Source organism: Zingiber officinale, chromosome 6B, assembly GCF_018446385.1.
Source record: "Zingiber officinale cultivar Zhangliang chromosome 6B, Zo_v1.1, whole genome shotgun sequence".
Classification (NCBI taxonomy): Eukaryota; Viridiplantae; Streptophyta; class Magnoliopsida; order Zingiberales; family Zingiberaceae; genus Zingiber; species Zingiber officinale.
In genome coordinates, this window is record NC_055996.1 from 71,010,052 (window position 1) to 71,027,232 (window position 17,181).

A 17,181-nucleotide genomic window follows, 5' to 3' on the forward strand; every position below is an offset into this window, starting at 1 on the left:
TCGAAGCTACAAAAATCTTCATCCACTCGGACTCCCAGTTAGCCGCTCAGCAACTATCGGGGATGTTCGAAATCAAGAGATCCTAACTCAAGCTCTATGCAAAAGCCTTCGAGAAGATGAAAGTGAATTTCCAAGAAGTCATTATACAGAAGATCCCTCAGTTAGAAAACCAGGCAGCAGACGAGCTGGCTAAGTTAGCTAGTTCATTATCCCCGGTCATGATAAGCCAGCCGATTGAGCAGGTTTCATTGGTGGCCCACATCGATTGGAAGGAGGGAATAGTTTTTCCAAACGATCGAAGGACGTCGTTAATTGAATTCCTCCGATCAGGAAGCACACCGTCCGATCAGGAAGCAACTCGTCTATTAAAAATGAGGGTAGGACAATTTATTTTGATAAAGGACCAACTTTATAAATGAGCTTTCTAGATGTCATTGCTCAAATGTGTTCGATCAGAAGACACAGAGTACATCCTCCAAGTGGTACATCAGGGCTCCTGCGGAAGTTATCTGGGCGGCCGCTCACTAGCCCAGAAGATCCTTCTGGTAGGATATTTTTGGCCCACACTTCAAGAGGACGTTGCTCGAATAGTGACTATCTACCTATCCTGCCAAAAATATCACAATATCCCGCACCGACCAACCGAGGAAATGAAGACGTCCACAGTGTATTGTCCATTCGACTAATGGGGCATAGATATCGTTGGGTCATTTCCAATGGCGACCGCTTAGTGAAGATTCCTGCTCATCGTCGTGGACTATTTTTCAAAATGGGTGGAAGTCAAGCCGTTAGCAAAAATAACGGAGCAAATGGTTATCAAATTCGTCTAGCAGAACATCTTGTGCAGGTTTGGCATCCCCCGCTGGCTCGTCTCAGACAACGGTAGGCAGTTCGTCGGTCAGAGGCTCAAGGAGTGTTGTGAAGGATATGACATTCAGCAAGTCTTCACCTCAATGGCTTACCCTAGAGCAACGACCAATTGGAAGTCACCAATCGGGAGATCCTCAGGGGTCTACGAGCTCGACTCGACCACACAGAAGGCAACTGGGTTGATGAGCTCCCCAGCGTCCTGTGGGCCCTTCGCACAACTCCAAAGGAGGCAACCGATGTAACACCATTTCATCTGGTGTATGGCGATGAAGCGTTAGTTCCAATGGAAGTCGAAGTAGCATCTGATCGGGTGCAGCTCTACGATGAGGGGAACGTCGAGCGAAGACTTATGAAACTTGATTTGGTGGATGAGGCACGGGATAAGGCTGTCATTTAACTGATGGCGTATCGATAGCGGATGAAGCAGAACTACAATCGAAGGGTGATCCCGAGGTCCTTCCAGGTCGACGATTTGGTGTGGAAGAGAATAAAGCTGGTCAGCAACATCACCAAACTCGAAGCTACATAGGTGGAACCCTATAAGGTCATACAAAAGCTTCACTCAGGAGCCTACTATCTGGAGGACGAGGATGGCAAACAACTCAAGTGGCCATGGCGTGCGAACCATCTCCAACCCTATAGAGCCAGGTGAGAGGTGCGTGAATAAAATAAATGTACCTGTTTAAGTGAATGTATGACTTCTAGACATAGGATAAATATGAATAAAATCGCAAGTGTTCCAGATTCTTGAGCCAATCGACCAAGTTAAAAGTTGAGAGGCAACTATAAACCCTAGTCTTCACCAACGCTCAAGCAATGACCTTAAAGCCTCATCTACGTTAGCTGTCAAGTGACGACCTTAAACCCTCGTCTACATTAGAGGTCGAGCGATGACCTTAAACCCTCGTCTACATCAACGGTCGAGTAACGACCTTAAACCGTAGTCTTCACCGACGGTCAAGCGGCAACATTAAACCCTAGTCTACATCAGCGATCGAGTGGCGACCTTAAACCCTCGTCCATGTCAGCAGTCGAGTGGTGACCTTAAACCCCTATTTGCATCAGTGGTTGAGCAGTGACCTTAAATCCTCGTCTACGTCAACGGTCAAGCGGCAACCTTAAACCCTTATCTATGTCTTGACTCGGTCAACGGTCAAACGGGGTTGACTTTTCCAGCCGGGGCGCCCGGAACCCTTCCGAGCGCCCGGAATAGACTTTTTCACAAGATCGAGTTTTGACTCGACCTGAACGTCTCGATCTGAACGTTGGGGGAAAAAATTTCCCCCCCCCCCCCCCCCCCCCCGGAACCCTTCGGGGCGCCCCGACCAAGGCTATAAATATAGCATTGTTCTAGAAGCTTTTAATCAATCAGAACTCAAGCAATTCTTTCAACACTTGTGTACTTCGTCTGTAGTTTAGCTACTTTTTGTGCGCTTCATCGTTGTATGAGGCTTCTTCGCCCAAAGAAGTTTTTAGTGCGATCATCTTCCTTCGATTAATAACCTCCCCGGTTGTAACTAAGTCAATTCTGATGTGCCTTGTCTTTTCTGATTTATTTTCTTTAGCTAATTTATGCAAGTGTTAGTTTAAGAGTTCGAGAAGGGTTTGCGTTTTTATTTGCAGGCTATTCAACCCCCCTTCTAGCCGGCCACAATAGTTCTATAAGTGGTATCAGAGCCAAGCCGCTTCAGGAGGACTAACCGCCAATTGAAGCAAAGATAATGGTCGGACCAAGCATCTAACCGCCGAAATTCGAAGGGGATTTCGCTATCTGGAAAAAGCGAATGCAGGTATTCTTTACAACTAATTTTGAATTAATTTTAATAATGGAATTTGGCAATGTAGCTCCAGAGGGCAAAGAAAAAAAATCAATGGATGAAAAAGGAACAGGCCGACTACGTGGCGAACGGCAAAGCAGAATACCATCTGCTAAGCGTTCTTCCGCCACAAGAAGTCAACCGGATCAGGAACTACGACTCGGCAAAGGAACTTTGGGAGAAGTTCCTTGAGTTGCACGAAGGAACGTCCAAAGCCAAGCTCTCTAGATGGGATCTACTTCGCAATCAGTTCACCAGCCTGCGACTTGGGGAAGACGAGACAATTGTGCATCTGCACTCGAGAATCAAAGAGATCATTACCGGACTGTCGAATCTCGGAGAAAAGGTAAGTAACCGAAATTCGCTAAGGTACACTTTAAATTCTTTTCCGAGAAATTCAAAATGGGCATCACTAGTAGATGTCTTTTACATTTCGAAAGATTTATAAAAATTATACTAGAAGAATTTTTCTCGACATTTGAAGTGCACGAATCAAGATGTGTAGGTACAAAGGTGCCCAAGAACAACGTCACCCTCAAAGCATCGAGAGACGAACCTGAGTCAGAATCTTCTCTCGACAACGAGGAAATGGTAATGATGGTAAGATGGTTTAAAAAGCTTGGTAAATCTAGAACTACTAACCATCCGCAGGGCAGAAAGAAAAGGACCATCCGCTGCTACCACTGCAATGAAGAAGGGCACATCAAGGATAATTGTCCCAAGATGAGGAACAAGGACAAGGATATAGGTAAAATGCCTGTCCAAAAGCGCAAAGTCCTAAAGGTGACGTGGGATGATACGTCGCCCGAATCGAAAGTTGAGGCATTCTCCAGACTCGTATTAATGGCGAGTCATCAAGACGACGACTACGATTCAAGCTCTTCTGAGATGAGCATCGAGAGCATCGATGAAGGGGGAGCTACGTCGGAAGAAAGCAGCAATTCAGAGGGAGACATGGACAACGAGATCGACAAGGTAAGTGAGGTACGATCTCTTCCTCCCGATAAACTTTTTAAGTTTGTTAAGTTGCTAACTAATGACTGCTATAAGTTAGAAAGAGAAATTAAGAATTTAAAAATAATATTAGCTAAATCTTGCTCTTTAGAAGAATTAGATAAAGTTAAATTAGAAAATGAAAAATTGAAATCAGAAAATGAAAATATGAAAATTCAAGTAGATAACTTGAAAAATCGGGCATGCTTATCTAATACAAATTTTAGAAAGTTTAATAATTTAAATTGGTATTATAGATATCATCAAGGATAAATTAGGAATATTTCAAGAAAATATGTCCCTAAGAAATTTTTGGTTAATCCAGTAGGCTGGAACCTAATTGGGTACCTAAATCTTGCTTAGCCAAAATTTTAATTGAAATTAGCGCTTTCAGCGAGAAAATTAAACAGTAAATTTTTTTATGAGGCTTTGTCTAAGAAAATGGTTGTTACTCCAATAACCAAGAAAGTCTAGTGTCTTGCCATGACCTGGAAGCCAAAATACTGAAATTAAATGTTTAATTAACTTTCTGGTAAAACATTAAAATTAAAATTAAAATTTAATAATGCTTTAAAAAGTCTTTTAAATATTTTTTTTTAATTTTTTACTTAGAATTTTTTTAAAAACTAAAATTGCCTAAGCTAAAAGGTCCTCTGAAATTTCTGCTTCAAATCTTTACTTAGAAAAATTTTCAAAATTTTTTTCAAAATTTCTTAAAGTCAGAATTTTTTTTTAAATTTTATTTAATCTTTTTCAGAAAGATTTTTCAAAAAATATTTTTTTTTCCAATTCTCTAACTTAGAGTTTATTCAAACTTAGAATTTTTTTTAAGAAAGTTAGAAAGTTTTTTAACCCTTAGATTTTTTTTTGGAACCCCATTTTTTTGTGATCAAAGGGGGAGAAAGAAAAGTATAAGTCTAGGCGGAGGTAGACAATTTTCTATCTTTTTGCACTTAATTACAAATTTATTTATTTTATTTTCATGTATATTTTACCCTAGCTTAACTTAGGATTGCTCACATCAAAAAGGGAGAGATTGTTGGAACCCTAAGGTTGTTTTGGTGTGATCAACAAGTTAAGTTAGGTCCTGTGTGTTTCTAAGCTTGTGTCTAAGTGTGCAGGAGCTTAGGAGAACAGGCGGTCGAGCGGAAGACGCAGCTAGCGAGAAGGACGGCACGCGGTGCGTCCGAGGGATGAGGCGCTGCGGAAGAGTACGTCAGCGGACGAGAAAGAAGCGTGCGGTGGTTCCGAAGGACGAGAAGCCGGAGCGGAAGACTGCTCGAGGAGCAAGAGACGCAGCTAGCGAGAAGGTCGGCATGGGGTATGACCGAGGGACAAAGACTGTGGATGAGTACGCTGGCGGACGAGAAGGAAGCACGCGGCGATTCCGAGGAACGAGAAGCCGGAGCGGAAGCCTGCTCGAGAAGACCGGAAGTTGGGTTCGGGTGAGCCCTATTCCGGATGACAGAGATCACCCAAGCGAGCAGAAGACTCGGTCTGAGGCGAACGGAGCTGGAGCAGAAGACCCGGGCTAGAAAAAGTCAATGGGTTTGACTTTTCCAACCGGGGCGCCCGGAGCTGTCCAGGGCGCCCAGAACCCTTCCGGGCACCCGGAATTGACTTTTTCATAGGATTGAGTTTTGACTCGATCTAGACGTTAGGGGATAAAATTTATCCCCCCAGGACGCCCAGAACCCTTCGAGACGCCCCGACCAAGGCTATAAATATAGCCTTATTCCAGAAGCTTTTAATCAATCAGAACTCAAGCAATTCTTTCAACACTTGTGTACTTCGTCTGTAGTTTAGCTTCTTTTTGTGCGCTCTATCATTGTACGAGGCTTCTCTGCCCGAAGGAGCTTTTAGTACGATCATCTTCCTTGGATTAACAACCTCCCCGGTTGTAACCAAGTCAATTCCGGTGTGCCTTGTCTTTTCTGATTTATTTTCTTTTAGCTAATTTATGCAAGTGTTAGTTTAAGAGTTCGAGAAGGGTTTGCATTTTTATTTACAGGCTATTCAACCCCCCCTTCTAGTCGGCCACAACGATCCTACAAGTGGTATCATAGTCAAGGCGCTTCAGGAGAACTAACCGCCAATCGAAGCAAAGAATGGTCGGACCAAGCATCTACCCGCCGAAATTCGAAGGGGATTTCGCTACCTGGAAAAGCGAATGAAGGTATTCTTTACAACTGATTTTGAATTAATTTTAATAATGGAATTTGGCTATGTAGCTCCAGAGGGCAAAGAAAAAAATCAATGGACAAAAAAGGAACAGGTCGACTACGTGCCGAACGGCAAAGCAGAATACCATCTGCTAAGCATTCTTCCGCCACAAGAAGTCAACCGGATCGACAACTATGACTCGACAAAGGAACTTTGGGAGAAGTTCCTTGAGCTGCACGAAGGAACATCTGAAGCCAAGTTCGCTAGATGGGATCTACTTCGCAATCAGCTCACCAGCCTGGGACTTGGGGAAGACAAGACAATTGCGCATCTGCGCTCGAGAATCAAAGAGATCATCACTGGACTGTCGAATCTCGGAGAAATGGTAAGTAACCGAGATTCGCTAAGGTACGCTTTAAATTCTTTTCCGAGAAATTCAAAATGGGCATCACTAGTAGATGTCTTTTACATTTCGAAAGATTTAGAAAAAATTACACTAGAAGAATTTTTCTCGACATTTGAAGTGCACAAATCAAGATGTGTAGGTACGAAGGAGCCCAAGAACAACATCGCCCTCAAAGCATCGAGACACGATCCTGAGTCAGAATCTTCTCTCGACGACGAGGAAATGGTAATGATGGTAAGACAGTTTAAAAAGCTTTGTAAATCTAGAACTATTAACCATCTGTAGGGCAAAAAGAAAAGGACCATCCGCTGCTACCACTGCGACGAAGAAGGGCACGTCAAGGACAACTGTCCCAAGCTAAGGAACAAGGATAAGGATAAAGGTAAAAAGCCTGTCCAAAAGTACAAGCTTCAAAAGGCGATGTGGGACAATACGTCGTCCGAATCGGAAGTCGAGGCATTCTCCGAACTCGCATTAATGGCGAGTCATCAAGACGAAGATTGCGATTCAAGCTCTTCCGAGATAAGCATCGAGAGCATCGATGAAGGGGGAGCTACGTCGGAAGAAAGCATCAGTTCAGAGGGAGACACGGACAACGAGATCGAAAAGGTAAGTGAGGTACGATCTTTTCCTCCCGATAAACTTTTTAAGTTTGTTAAGTTGCTAACTAATGACTGCTGCAAGTTAGAAAGAGAAATTAATAATTTAAAAATAATATTAGCTAAATCTTGCCATTTAAAAGAATTAGATAAAGTTAAATTAGAAAATGAGAAATTGAAATCAGAAAATGAAAATATGAAAATTCAAGTAAATAACTTGAAAAATCGTGCATGCTTATCTAATACAAATTTTAGAAAGTTTAATAATTTAAATTGGTATTATAGATATCATCAGGGACAAATTAGGAATATTTCAAGAAAATATGTCCCTAAGAAATTTTTGGTTAATCCAGTAGGCTGGAACCTATATTGGGTTCCTAAATCTTGCTTAGCCTAAATTTTAATCGAAATTAGCGCTTTCAGCGAGAAAATTAAACAGTAAATTTCTTTATGAGGCTTTGTCTAAGGAAGTGGTTGTTGCTCCAATAACCAAGAAGGCCTAGTGCCTTGCCACGACCTGGAAGTCAAGATACTGAAATTAAATGTTTAATTAACTTTCTGGTTAAGCATTAAAATTAAAATTTAATAATGATTTAAAAAGTCTTTTAAACATTTTTAAAAAAAATTTCTTAGAATTTTTTTAAAAACTAAAATTGCCTAAGTTAAAAGGTCCTCTGAAATTTCTGCTTAAAATCTTTACATAGAAAAATTTTTCAAAATTTCTTAAAGTCAGATTTTTTTTAAAAAAAAATACTTAATTTTTTTTAGAAAGATTTTTCAAAAAATATTTTTTTTGCCAATTCTCTAACTTAGAGTTTATTCAAACTTAGAATTTTTTTAAGAAAGTTAGAAAGTTTTTTAACCCTTAGATTTTTTTCGGAACCCCATTTTTTTGTGATCAAAGGGGGAGAAGGATAAGTATAAGTCTAGGGGGAGGTAGACAATTTTCTATCTTTTTGCACTTAATTGCAAATTTAGTTAGTTTATTTTCATGTCTATTTTACCCTAGCTTAACTTAGGATTTCTCACATCAAAAAAGGGGAGATTGTTGGAACCCCAAGGTTGTTTTAGTGTGATCAACAAGTTAAGTTAGATCCTGTGTATTTCTAACCTTGTATCTAAGTGTGCAGGAGCTTAGGAGCACAGGTAGTCGAGCAGAAGACGCAGCTAGCTAGAAGGACGGCACGCGGTGCGTCCGAGGGATGAGGCACTGCGGAAGAGTACGCCAGCGGGCGAGAAGGAAGCGTGTGGTGGTTCCGAGGGACGAGAAGCCGAAGCGGAAGACTGCTCGAGGAGTAAGAGACGCAGCTAGCGAGAAGGTCGGCACGAGGTGCGACCGAGGGACAAAGACTACAGATGAGTACACTAGCGGACGAGAAGGAAGCACGCGGCGATTCCGAGGAATGAGAAGCCGGAGCGAAAGTCTGCTCGAGAAGACCGAAAGTTGGGTTCGGGTGAGCCCTATTCCGGATGGCAGAGATCACCCAAGCGAGCGGAAGACTTGGTCTGAGGTGAACGGAGCCGGAGCAGAAGACCCGGGCTAGAAAAAGTCAATGAGGTTGACTTTTTCAGCCGGGGCGCCCGGAACAGTCCACGGCGCCCAGAGGTGTCTGGGCGCCGGGACCCCTCCGGGCCGCCCGGAACCCTTCCGGGCACCCAAAGTTGACTTTTTCACAGGATCGAGTTTTGACTCGACTTGAACGTTGGGGAATAAAATTTATCCCCCCAGGGCACCTGGAACCCTTCGGGGTGCCCCGACCAAGGCTATAAATATAGCCTTGGTCCAGAAGCTTTTAATCAATCAGAACTCAAGCAATTCTTTCAACACTTGTGTACTTCATCTATAGTTTAGTTTCTTTTTGTGCACTTCATCGTTGTACGAGGCTTCTCCGCCCGAAGGAGTTTCTAGTGCGATCATCTTCCTTGGATTAACAACCTCCCCGGTTTTAACCAAGTCAATTCCGATGTGTCTTGTCTTTTCTGATTTATTTTCTTTTAGCTAATTTATGCAAGTGTTAGTTTAAGAGTTCGAGAAGGGTTTGCGTTTTTATTTGTAGACTATTCAACCCTCCTTCTAGCCTGCCGCAACGGTCCTACACTATGAATAAAGATGATTGACGAATATGACATCGTTGATCGGTAGTCCATGGAGCCACACTTAGATTTTTCACAAAAATAGTAAGTGGTTCGTAGTCTTATTAGAGTAGAGCGGAGATCAATGCATAAATAGAAAAGCAAGCTGAATGGGCGATCTTCCATTAACACTTGGAATTTTTTGCAAAAACATAAGACAAAATGAGACAAGAGTCGCAGTAGCAGGTTCACTCGAGGTAGTCCAGGACATTGTCGGACAACGACTCCGTCATCTTGTCTCGGCTGACGACATTATTTGACAGAGTGATCGAGATATAGCCATCGTCCTTCAGCTGGTCAAGCGTCCTATCGATGACAAGATTGAAGAGATAGAGCGCCCGGTCAGTGAGCTGGTCATTACAGCCATCCGAGCGAAGGTAGTCCCACTTTATGAGCTCAAACCGGCTAGAATCTGCACCCTGATAAACTCCGAGGGCCGCTCGAGATGCTTCCAAGTCCGCCTTCAATTTGACTAGCTCCTCATCCTTTGTGTCGAGTTGGGCCCTCGTTGCAGACCGCTCAGCCGACCGATCCTCCCGCTCAACAGTGAGGAGGCCTCCACCTCCTTCAAGTTCTGAGCCAACACCCGAAACTCTTTGTTCTTGATTTCAAGATCCTCTATAGCTCAGTGTTTCCTAGTGTTGGCCGAGTGGACCTTCGCTTCGAAGGAGGCAGCCTGCTTGTTGAGCCTTGCCAGCTGCGTCGCCTGCTCAACACTCTTCCCCTTTTCTGCCTCTAGCAAATTGGAGCTCCTTTGCAGGTCAACCTTTAATTGGGACATTTTGGTAGCCATCTGATCCACGCGTGCCTGGGAAGCAGTCGATTGGCCGCTCGGGGCACGCAGTTGCTAGACTTTGTGCTCCAAATAAGTGAGCCTGTGGCACATGGCCAGACTCTCTATCTAGAACTGCAACAACAGGAAAAGTGGTAAGCGTTGAACGGATAAAAATTAAATACAAAAGCAACATACATACCCTAGTGTGCATCTGGGTGTGACTGTTAGCGAGCTCCCCCGAAGAGATGACTGCCCCACGGGCTTGGGCATCGGCCCATATTTGTGCGATCATCCCTTGGATCCTTATCTGGTACTGGGGGTGAGGGACGTTGGGTCGTCCACACTGCAATACTCATCAGTCAATAAATGAATAATTGTAGTTATTTGTCTCTAGCTGCTCGAACCAGAGGGGTCTGAAGTCACCCTGCCTGAAGACCGGGACGTTGGCACCAATCGAATGCGTGACACTTGGGCCACTAGCAAAGATGATGGCATGAAAGTGACTGCGACACACAAATTATGCCCTGAGGTAGCACGGACAATAAGGGTGTCCGATCGGAGGATATAGAAGCCAGAAGCTCTGCGACTCCCTGCTCGAGAGGAGGAAGGGAGGCCTTGCCCCGCTTGGAGGAGGATTGAGAGACGTCTGATGTTGGGGTCTGTAAGGCAGAAGTGGAAGAGAGGGAGGACGCTTCCGCGCGGCGTCTCTTGCGTTGTCACAGTGGTTCGCTTAAAGTAGCTGATTCTGAAGTGACCACGATCGAAACCATTGACAGCCATTCGAGCGAAAGGTCCACTGTTGTGACAGCCGCGTCACTTGCTGCCGTCTGACTTCTCGCAACTCCACTCCCTAGCATTTGTGTTCCCTCTTCTTTGTCAATTGAATCCTCGTGAAAGTCGACCGGCTGCAGCCCACGACTCTCCAGCTCGGCCACGGCCACAGCGTTGATCTCTGCATCAGCGAGCTTGCACTTGCCAACCAGACGTGCTCATAACATGATTCGAGCTGCAAAAAAGAAAGAAAAAATAAATTATATTCAAAGATTGGGGGAAGAAAGAGCATACCTAGGCTAGACAGAAGCTTCGTGCGGATCATACTCAAGCCAAACACATAGAGGACACCCTCCAACAGCAACTTATGGATGTGGTACTTCTGACCAACCAAGCTTAAGGCCGCCTGGAGATAGTCTGATCGACCTTTGTACTTCCTGAGCAAGGGTAGGTTCATCACTAATTGCCAGCTGGTCAGGAAATCTGGTCACTCGGGAAAATGAACAAAGAAGTAATTGTCTCTCCAATACTTATTGAAAGACGACATTTTATCAAAGAAGACTAAGCCCACTCGGGCTTGGAAGAGGAAGATCCCCAACTTGGACAACTTAGAGTAAGAAAATAGTGAAAGAGCCGAGAAGTCAAAGGAAGGTTGTGTAGGCGGAACAGGACAACAACCTCGCACAGCAGCTGAAAGGAGTTTGGCACTAATTGATTAAAAGAAATGTGAAAATATTTACATACTGTGGAGAAGAAAGGGTGGGCAGGGAATCATAGACTGGCGATAAACTGGTCCTTAAAGAAACATAAAAAAAACCCGGTGGAGGCGCGTGCGACTGATCATACGTAGAAGGAATGACAATTTCATGGTTGGAGGGAAACTCATAGATGGATTTCAAGCTTTCAATATCATCCCCATCGAACCTAAACTCGATGGAAGTATACCAGAACCCAGGGACAAGGACAGGAGGCTGCGAGGAGCTAGCCATCGAAAACAAAGACGAGGAAGAATAACACACAGATTCAAACAAGCAAAAGAGAGGGAGCTTACAGGAAGGATCGCCGGAGAAGAAAAGAAGGTGATTCGTCATGGAGAGAGCTCGAGGATGAAGGCGTGAGGAAGAAGAAGAAGACGACAACACACGAGGAGTTTATAAAGCCTCATGGCCAATCGTCCTGAGTCGTCTGATCCAAGGTTGCGAAAAACTAGAAGATCTGGTCGTTGAATTTGAAAAGGTGTCTGTCGTGTTGTCAACGGATATCCTCTTATCACGTCAAACATGCAACAATAGTGTTAGAGTGTATACTAAAAGCCTAGCTTTTTGTAAATATCTATTTTGAAATAAAAGAATCACATTGGTCATATGTCTACATTTATTTGCTAAGTGTAGTTGTTCAATTAATTTATATTGTAGATAATATGGTGAGTGGTGTCATTCACAGAATATCATGTTATCAGTTCTTTATAAATTATAAACAGTTGCTCATGACTAAGATGGAAAGGAACAAACCGTTGGAATAGTCATAATGTAATTAGGTATTAGTTTATCTTGACTAATAAATTACACTAGTACACTCTAAGTGTATTGAGTAGGACCATTTAAGATAAGTTCTTTTTATACTGACTTAATAAAAGAACAAGACCTTAGTTATTATGAAAGTGTGTGCTCTTAATCCTAATATAATAACAAGCACATATATTTAGTATTTATTTTTTTGACTTGTCAAAAGGTGAGATTTAGCTCGATAAATTAAAAGGCCCTATAAGTTGGTAAATGATATTACTTATAGTGTGTGTTATTGATTATAGAAGGAAACTGTGTCCTAGTAATCTACGTTGATAATGTCCCCAAGAGGAACTCATAAGGATTGTCATGTTAAACCCTACAGGTGGACTTAGTCCGACATGATGATAAGGTTGAGTGGTACTACTCTTGGACTGAGATATTAATTAAAATGAGTTGTCAGTAACTCAATTAATTAGTGGACATCCGACATCTTAAACACAGGGAGACTAACACACTCATAATAAGAAGGAGTCCAAAATGTAATTTGGGATTGGTACAGTAGTTCAATAGTAATTCTTTAGTGGAATGAATTATTATTGATGAAATTAAGTTGGGTGTTCGGGGCGAAAACAAGAAGCTTAATTTCATCGGGAGACCAAAACCAATTCCTTCTCTCGGTCCCTATCATAGCCTCTTGTATATAGAGAATTATACCCACCCCATACCCACTTCTTACCCACCTTATACCCATCCTAATGGGGCCGGCCAAGCAAGCTTGGAACCCAAGCTTGGGCCGGCCAAAGCAATTAGGATGAGTAAGATGGTGTGGTCGGCCCTAGCTTGAACCCAAGCTTGGTGTGGCCGGCCACATCATATTAACAGGATTTTATTTTTTAAAATTTTTCTTATGTGGATTCCATGGTTTTAAAAGAGAGTTTAAAATTTAAATCTTTCCTTTTTATAGCTTTCTATAAAAGATTAAGAAAAGATATGATATCTTTCCTTATTTGTAGATTGAAAGGAAGATTTTAATTTTAAGAAAATTTTCCTTTTTTGTAACCATGTTCATGATTTAAAAGAGAGTTTTAAAATTATAAATTTTTCCTTTTATAAGTTTCTACAAAGGATTAAGAAAGATTGGATATCTTTCCTTATTTGTAGATTAAAAGGAGATTTTAATTTTAGAGATAACTTTTCTTTTTGGAAATCATCCACATGTTTTAAAAGAGAGATTTTATTAAAAGAAATTTCCTTTTATAACCAACCATGAAGTGATAAATTATTAGAGAAATTTTTTATTAAAATTTCCGGAAACAAATTAAGAAGTTTTAATTCTTGTATTAAAACTTTTCTTGTTTGGAGCTTGTAGGTGGTCGGCCATGTAGATAAAGAAAAGGAAATTGATTTTTAATCAATTAAATTTTCCTTTTCAGGGCAAAAGGAATTAAGGAAGTTTTTATTTAAATTTTCTTATTTGTCAAGACCAAGGATTATAAAAGAGAGGGTAGGGGTGTCTTCATGGCGAACAACTCTATTCTATTTCCCTCCCTCTCTTCCTTGGTGGTGGCCGGCCCTATTGCTTCTAGCTCTTCTCCTTTTCTCTTCCTCCTTTTTGGCCGGCGACATCAACACAAGAGGAGTCCTTGGTGGCCGGTTCTAGCTAGGAGAAGAAGGAGAGAAAGAAGGCTTTGTTTCTTGCATACCTTGGAGCTTGGTGGTGGTGGCCGGACCTCTACATCTCTTGGAGAATTGGTGGTGCTCGAATTTAGCTTGGAGAAGAAGGAGCTTGGTGGTTCTCGTCTCGGAAGATCGTTGCCCACACAACGTCCAAGATTAGAAGAGGAATACGGTAGAAGATCAAGAGGTTATTTGCTTACAAAGAAAGGTATAACTAGTAATTATTTTCCGCATCATACTAGTTTTTCTTTGTATGAATTCCAAACACAAGAGGCATATGATTCTAGAGTTTCGGATTTGTTTCAAAGTTGTATTTTTTTTTGTTTTGTTTTTCGGATTTGTGATTCGATTGTTCTTTTCGGTTAAACCTAATGTTATTTTAGGAAATTAAATATTGAATTTCTATTAAAGGCTTTGTCGAGGCAGTGGTGGATGATCTCATACCCAAGAAGGCCTAGTGCCTCGCCATGTTTGACCTGGGAGCTGATTTTAGAAATAAATATTTAATCAACTTTATAATATAGGTGAATTTGGATCAATAGTGTTAAGTTCCGCTTGCGATCCAAATCTAAACCATTAAGAACAGATAAGTTAAATTTGGAATCAATAATGTTAAGTTCCGTTTGTGATTCCTAATTTAATTTCTAAAGAACACAATAGGTTGTTTAGGAAAGGTTCGACACTTGTACAAAAGTTTTGTACAGTGGAACCGGTACGATCTTCCTAGGACCAACCAACAATTGGTATCAGAGCTAGCGTTTGCCTCTGTGTGTTTGGTTTTCAATTTAGTTATGCACATGTCATACATAATTTTGGCAGGATAATAGTAGGATATGCTAACTTTGTGGTTGCATACTCCAACTATTATGACTTATAGATGTTGTGTGTGATTGGACCCTTGGGCATGTCAAGGGCATTATTTTGTGTGTGCATGATTGTATGCATCAAATACAGCAGGAGCTGTATTAGTTTTAGAATTTTATTTTTTTTGTTCAATCTATAATACATGTACATTCTTTTGTAGAATATAGGATCGATATATGTAAAATTCTATTTTTGTCGCGAATTGTATCCTTGCGAAGAGTGGTGCTATTGGAGGACCAGAGGCACAGCAGAAAAGGAAGCTCGATGGACCCGACGACATGAACCCGATGGCGGTGGCTAAAGATGACAGTAGCCAGGGTTGGAGCACACGAAGAACAGTGATGGAAGAAGCCATAATAGTTGGAAAATTAATTTCCATATTTATTGCTCTTATATACTGTGATGTGTGTGTGCATGTGATGTATGCTTGATAGGTTAAAATTCCTCACCTTAAATAACTAAGTGGGAGAGGGATTAGTAGATAGATTTCACGGTCTCCATTACTAGTTTGTAAGTGATGCAAATAAACTTGCACGTTGGCTCTGAGTGCCTTCCTCCATATCGGATGAGTTTGTTTGCGGATCACTAGATCAAACTTCCTTTATGGATGGTTATGGGAAATTATTTAGGAGCGTGTGATCTTCCCCATCGGAAGGGGCACAATCCTACTTAATGGACTTAGTATCAAGTAATGGTATACACTTAGGCACATTTAATAGTATCCTCCCCATCGGAGTCACTGCTATTATTTGTGTGACCAAAGGAAAACCAACTATTAATTTGTCATAATTTTAGGTTGATAAGATAATAAAATTAAAACCCCTCTTACAAATGTTTGAATTTGTATACGTCCACACTATCGTGGCATACAAAATTCACGGTGTTTGAGGTAATTTTATTTGTCATAAAGATTTATTGACAAGATAATTAATGGGTAAAACCCTCCTCTTACAAATGTTTGAATTTATATACGTCCACACTATCATGGCATGCATAATTCTCGGTGTTTGAGGTGTTGGTGAATTTAAATGATATTATTTTGAGGAATCAATATTATTTTAAATTCAAAGTTTTGACCAAATATTTGATCAAAGATAGATCAACTATTAATTTTGTTTGTCATAAAGTTAGGTTGACAAGATAATAAAATTAATGGATAAAATCTCCTCTTTGATTTTGTATACGTCCACACTATCGTGGCATGCAAAATTCATGGGGATTTTAAGGTGTTGGTCTTGACCAAATATTTTTGTGATTCTTAGGATTTCAAATGTTTGTCAATCCCCTAGCTGTTATACTATAGAATAGACTTAGTAGTCCCAATTATGATTGGAAACAAAACTTGGACATTAAGGTGGACTGTCCTCTCAGAACTAAGAACAATATAGGTGTATTTTATTCATTAGTTGTAGAAACATGTTTAGTGGTGTTATCTACCGGTACCTGGTGTGTAGATACAGGAGCCACTGATCATGTCTATAATTCATTGCAGCGTTCCAGAAAACCTAACAACTATATGAAAGGGAAAATACCATCTACATGGGCACCGCTACAAAAGTAACAGTTGTTGCAGTGGGAGATATTTATCCTCTGATAGGAATAAAATATGGATATTGAGAAATTGTCTTTACTTACTAAGTTTAGAAAGATTTTTATTTCGGGTTCTAAACTATAAAAGAATAGATATTCTATCTATTTTGGTAACAAAGTTGTTATCAAGAAAATAGGAAAGTTATCTGTTCTGGTACGTTGTTTGGCAATTTAAAATCCAATAACTCCCACGATGCAACAAATAAAAATTAATAACACATCTTCTAACTCTAAGAGAAAGCAACCTTCGAAAATGAACCAATTATACCTTTGGCATCTAAGGCTAGGCCATTTTAACTTGAGTAGGATTCAAAGGATAAATAGTCAATGAACTTTTGGGTTCATTGGTGGTGGAAAACTTTCCAACCTGCGAGTCTTACTTGGAAAGGAAAATCACCAAGAAGATTCTTAAGTCTAAAGGGTAAGGAGCCAAAGATGTGTTGGAATTCTAATTTGTGTAGACCTATGACTATCCAGGCAAGAGGTGGTTTTGAATATTTAATCTATTTTATAAATGACTATTCAAGATGCGGGTACATTTACTTGATGCACCGCAAGTCTAAGTGTTTTGATAAGTTTAAAGAGTACTAAGCTGATGTGGAGTGACGTCAAGGTAAAAGTATCATGACACTACGGTGAGACCATAGTAGCGAGTACCTCTTGGGAGAGTTTAGGAGTCACTTATTAGAAGTCGGGATTCAATCCCAACTAACTGCACCTGGTACACCCCAACGGAATGGTATAGTAGAAAGAAGGTATAGGGCTCTTATGGAAATGATTAGATTGATGATGAGTTATTCAGAATTACCAAATTCGTTTTGAGGATATACTCTGAAAACGGAAGTAAACATAGTACCTTCTAAGTCAGAACTCTCTACTCCCATAGAATTGCAGAATAGGCGTAAGCCTAATTTGAAGCATATTCGAATTTGGGGTACTTTAGCACATATGCTGAAGGGAGACACTAATAAGATAGACAAGAGTTCACTTGTTTGAGGGTTATCCTAGATAAACG

General features: G+C 41.1%; 1 protein-coding gene across 1 annotated transcript; it reads left to right on the forward strand.

The window, feature by feature from the left end:
* The first annotated feature begins 685 nt into the window (after window positions 1-685).
* On the forward strand, window positions 686-1,267 carry LOC121991105. Its single transcript, XM_042545129.1, has 2 exons — window positions 686-847; window positions 968-1,267. The coding sequence occupies exons 1-2, from the start codon at window positions 686-688 to the stop codon at window positions 1,265-1,267; spliced, it is 462 nt and encodes a 153-aa protein (XP_042401063.1).
* Window positions 1,268-17,181: the final 15,914 nt, after the last annotated feature.

Coding starts and splice junctions, on each gene's coding strand:
- LOC121991105 (XM_042545129.1), top strand. CDS start 686: ATGGGGCATAGATATCGTTGGGTCATTTCCAATGGCGACCGCTTAGTG. Junction 848..967: donor TAGCAGAACATCTTGTGCAG/GTTTGGCATCCC, acceptor GGCTTACCCTAG/AGCAACGACCAATTGGAAGT.